This window comes from Corylus avellana, chromosome ca10 (assembly GCF_901000735.1).
Source record: "Corylus avellana chromosome ca10, CavTom2PMs-1.0".
NCBI classification, from domain to species: Eukaryota; Viridiplantae; Streptophyta; class Magnoliopsida; order Fagales; family Betulaceae; genus Corylus; species Corylus avellana.
In genome coordinates, this window is record NC_081550.1 from 15,411,347 (window position 1) to 15,416,511 (window position 5,165).

At 34.3% G+C, this 5,165-nt stretch overlaps 1 protein-coding gene across 1 annotated transcript; it reads left to right on the forward strand.

Moving 5' to 3' along the window:
• The first annotated feature begins 977 nt into the window (after positions 1–977).
• LOC132163011 (protein FAR1-RELATED SEQUENCE 3-like) lies at positions 978–3,747 on the forward strand. The gene is made up of 7 exons (XM_059573210.1): positions 978–1,068; positions 1,200–1,302; positions 1,757–1,989; positions 2,100–2,218; positions 2,331–2,618; positions 3,539–3,567; positions 3,660–3,747. The coding sequence occupies exons 1-7, from the start codon at positions 978–980 to the stop codon at positions 3,745–3,747; spliced, it is 951 nt and encodes a 316-aa protein (XP_059429193.1).
• The last annotated feature ends 1,418 nt before the right edge of the window (positions 3,748–5,165 follow it).

The following is a 5,165-nucleotide window of genomic DNA, read 5'->3' on the forward strand; positions in this document are numbered from 1 at the left end:
CTCTCCCAAACCACTGGCTGCCGCAATCCAGTGCACCGGCTACCACGAAGCAGCAGCGCCGCCGCCCTCCATGGCCTTTTCCCTAGTAAGAAACTCTTCTAAAATTTAAAAGACTTTTAGTTCGCTTGGTATTGCTTTTTGTTCAAGTTTTGGTATCATGTTCAAAACTAGTTTTCTCAGCAACCAAACATAGAATAAGGATAATGGGGCCTTTTAAAAAAAACGAAAATTATACCTAAGCTGAACAATAGCAAAAGATTACTGCCTTTTAAAAAATGAATTTGAAATTACTTTCCCTTTTGTAGCCAAACAATAGCATAAGATTATAATCCAGTTTCTCTTCTAGAATGTGAACCAAGAAATAAGAAAAAAGGATTCGCGCTACCCAACAAATTGTTTGTCTTTCAGCCATGGATTTTCTAAGCTACCAATCAGAGCATTAACGAACAAACCCAAAACCAACCACAAAAAGAAAAATGTGAAAGAAAAAAAAAAAACAAAAAACAAAAACATAAGCAAAACATACCAGAGAGGGCACTTGAGCTAGAGACCCATCTTCTGGAAATGAAGAACCCATGGGTTCAGAAATCTACTACCACCACTACCACCATCACTCACTGAGTCTCCCATTCCCACTCGTTACAACCAATGCTAAAGCAAACCAGTAAAATGTACTCAACAAAAACAGATTTTGCGTTGCGAGAGAGGGAGCTTTAACTGAGGACAGTGAAGTACACATGTACTTCATTGTCCAATAGCATAAGTTTAGGTACCTTTTAAAAAGGGAAAGTAATTTAGGTACCTAAGCTAAACAATAGCATAAGTTTAGGTACCTTTTAAAAAATGAGCTCCATTTTTTGTGGAGTTGGGTCGAAGATTCAGTGCTAATTTTGGAGGGTTTTGGACCATTGAGTTCATCTTTTTCATGCTTTGAGTTCATGTTTCTAATTTGAATTTTTTCTTGTAATAACTCCTAGATGGACTCGGAAAATGAATGCGAAGATGACAAGTTACGTACACATATTCGTGTTGGTGATGATCTGCCCTCTGAAATTGTCCTTGAAAATGGTTTGTGAGGCTCGTCTTCGCTCATTCGTACATTTTATGCTTCATTTGTTGAATGATGTTTTGTTGAATTTTATTATATACGCATCTTGGTTTGTTTGTTTGTTTATTTATTTATTTTTTTTGTGTTGTAGATGGAAATGAAACTATAAGGGATGAGGACAACAATAATGGCACGAGCAAGGGCAAGTCTGAGTGGAAGCTCGTAAGTGAAGACGAAAATGTTGAGCAACCTCAGTAAGGTATGATGTTTAGCTCCATAAACGAACTTTTCTCATATTATAGGCGGTTTGGCCAGAAAAGAGGTTTTGGGGTGATAATCAAAAAAATTACTAAAAGACAAAATCATTAGAGAAGGGATAAATTTGACCCTTGCATGTGGGCATCAAGGCAAGCCACAACCCACGACAAGTAAGCCATATCCCACAATAAAAATGGATTGTAAGGCGAAGTTGAATTCAAAGTTGGTTGGAACAAATTGGTATGTGACTAGTGTAATTATTGACCACAATCATGATTTAAGTCCAAACAAGGGAAGATATTATAAATGCAATAGGAATTTGAATTCTAACGTGAGAAGAAAGATTATAGTAAATGATATATCTGGGATTGGACTAAGTTAGAGTTTTAACTCTCTTGTTGTTGAAGCTGGGAGGTATGAGAATCTTCATTTTATAGAAAAACATTGCAGAAACTTTATTAACAAGGAAAGACACATTCGGCTTGGCCAAGGAGGTGCTAAAGTACTTCTAGACTATTTGAATAAGATACAAGCAACTGATAGTGGTTTCTACTTTGCAGTTGATTCTGATGATGATTCTAGGTTGAAAAATGTGTTTTGGATTGATGCAACAAGTAGGGCATCGTATAAAAGTTTTGGGGATGTCGTGACATTTGACACGATATACTTGACTAACAAATACGGTATGCCATTTGCTCCGTTCATAGGAGTGAACCACCATAGTCAGTCAATACTTTTTGGGGCAGCATTAATATCTAGTGAGGATACAGAAAATTTTGTATGGTTGTTTCAGAATTGGTTGAATTGCATGAACGGCCAAGCGCCGATTGCAATTATAACAGATCAAGATCGGGCTATGAAAAATGCAATTGCAAGAGTTTTCCCAGGAACCCGACACAGATATTGCCTATGGTACATTTTGAAAAAAATTCTAGACAAGTTTAAATCATATAAAAATTATTCTGCCATTAAGAGTGTCATACATAAATGTGTTTATGAGTCTCAAACATGTGGTGACTTTGAGGTAGGATGGCAAAGTCTACTAGATCGTTATGACCTTAAAGACCATGATTGGTTGCGCCGGTTATATAATGAGCGGATGTTTTGTGTATCAGCATATCTGAAAGGTGTGTTTTGGGCTGGTATGAGAACTACACAGCGGAGTGAAAGTATGAATGCCTTTTCCGATGGCTATGTGCGTCTGTCTACCACTTTGAAGCAATTTGTTCACCAATATGATGTTGCTTTGCGGAAGAAGGTTGAGAATGAGAGTCTTGCAGATTTCAAGTCTTTTAATACTAAGCTTCCATGTGTAAGCTTCTATCCTTTTAAAGAAAAATTTGAAAAAGTTTACACTGTTACCAAATTCAAAGAAGTTCAGTGTTAGATAATAGGCAGAATTTAATGTACTGTCTCCCTTTTAACTAAAGAGAGTGCAATTTGCACCTACCAAGTGACTGAACAAGTAAAAGTTCAAAATGAAGTAGTTGAAGATGCATACGTGAAAGTAGTAACATATGTTGTCTACTTCAATGAAGATTTCAATGAAGATGGAGATGAATTTGAAGTAAAATGCACATATGACTCCTTTGACTCAAGAGGCATCTTATGCAGACACATCTTTGCTCTATTGTGTGCACATAACATTACATCCTTGCCCCCCAAATATTATCTTGACCGTTGGAGGAAGGATGTGAAGCGAAGCTATACTTTAATTAAATGTAGTTTTGATGCTTTGAATGCCAACCCCGAAGTACAAAGATATGACAGCTTGTGCAAAGGTATGCATACATTAGTAGATGGTAATGAGGTTCATAGTCCTATTGTAGCTAAAAAAAGAGGAAAGTTACCATATAATAGGAAGATGTCTACAGTGGAAAAAGCGACAATGAAGAAATCATAAAGAAAAAGCAATGAGCCGTGTAACACTAATCTCATTCAGAGGAAGCAAAAAAATAAGGTTACTTACTTTCCTTCCCCAAGCGCTTAATTATTATTATTAAAACATTTTGTGCATTTTTTAACATTTTTACTTTTTTTTTTTGGCACCACGTAAAACATTAACTTAAAGACTTCCCATGGAGATGATGTTTCGTATTTATTCGAAGCTCCTTGTGATGTTTTTGAAACTCAAGAGAATGCAAGTACTCTGGTATTAAAATTGAAAATAAATAATTATTTAATGAGATTTGGTTTATATTGTTATCTGAAATCTTGATCATAATTTTGTAGGATATGTGGCCACCTGAGCTATTGGAACGGTAATTGGAATGGAAGGAATGCATGCTACAATGCTTTTTTTTTGGGCTATTGTGCTTCTTCTTTTTTTGGCAACTTTTTTGGTGTTGTATAGACTAGTTAGCCATTTTTGTGGTGTAATGATTCTGGGTGTTGATAGTGAGAAGGTTACTAGTGGTTCTAATGACTTCAATTACTGTTGATGTAGTCATACTTTCTTTTAAATATTATCAGTTTAGTATTCAGATTAATGTTGACGACCCGTTGGTCATCTGCAATATCTTTCTACTGCATACTATAGCTTTTTCCTTCTTTTCATTATTGGTATTGAGTTCTATCTGCTTGATAGGTGCAACAGGCTCCAAGTATTGTTGGAGAGCACGGCTTATTTTATAATATAAGATGGGGTTAGTGTTGGGAGTGTCTTGATTTTTTAGGTGATCACCATGAAATTTTTTTTTGTAGAGGCGGATGGTGATTTAATTTTGGCAATCTACCTTGTAAATTTGTTTTTGGATAATTCTGGTTCTTATAATGTTTTTCCCTTCAATATATAAGATTCTTGCTATGTCAAAAATAAAATACATGAAAAAAAAAAAGCGTAAACTTGGAGGGTTTTGCAAGTAACTATCATAGTTCCTAGTGTTTTGCTTATTGTAACTCTTTGAGGATGATAGAACAAAAAAACAAATTATGTACCTTTCTTGAAGTTGATTTTTTGTTTTAATATTTTGTGTTAATATGTATTGTGTATTGGAAATTATGTAATACTTATTTTGTAATGGGAGAGTTAATTTGTTATGTAATGGGAGTTATCAGGATTACCAAGAAATGCCAAACCCTTTAGCAATACAAAATCATCTCCCACCAATATCTAGTTAAACCAATCAATTAAATCAACAAAGTACAAAATTATATAACAATATGAAGCCGTCAACATTACAATAAATATGAAACCATTATTATTAACTCGGAATTCTCAAATCATTCAACAATACAAAAAAATCATCTCCCAAAGCTATCAGGATTACCAATAAATGCCAAACCCTTTAGCAATACAAAAAATCATTTTGCCCAAATATCCAATTAAACCAATCAATTAAATCAACAAGGTACAAAATTATATAAAAATATGAAGCCGTCAATATCCTTGACAAGCCTTTTGCTATGATGGCATCCTTGATGAGCATAAGAAAATCTATTATATCGTCACAAAGCTGGCAATGTTCAGGAATTGTGCCTTCATCAACTAATAGAGCAATGGTCATCTTTGGAAGTTGATCAACAATGCCTGCAAGGGCAAAAACTTATAGTTTTCAGCTCAATAGAAATATTATATCAACAATGTTTATCATTCTTTTGATTAAGAAGATCAAAGTTACTAAGTGTGGCTGACCATAAGAACATGGAGCTAGGTAAGTTAAAATAAATCACTTACATACTTTGAAATTTATTTTTCATTGTCTTCCTCGTAACATATATAGTTTCAAATCTTCATTTGTGAACAAAAAAATCAAAACATATATACCTGTTTTGATTTTCTGTGCTGTTTGATTTTATGTTCTTAAAATAAAACAAAAACCAAAACCGAAACCAAAAAATCAAAACATATATAGTAGCA

Bases quoted from the DNA above. Each gene is read 5' to 3' on its own strand.
- LOC132163011 (XM_059573210.1), top strand. From the start codon at position 978: ATGGACTCGGAAAATGAATGCGAAGATGACAAGTTACGTACACATATT. The intron at 1,303-1,756 runs GTAAGGTATGAT...AAAACATTGCAG, and splicing joins GAAAATGTTGAGCAACCTCA to AAACTTTATTAACAAGGAAA. The intron at 1,990-2,099 runs GTATGCCATTTG...TGGTTGTTTCAG, and splicing joins ATACTTGACTAACAAATACG to AATTGGTTGAATTGCATGAA.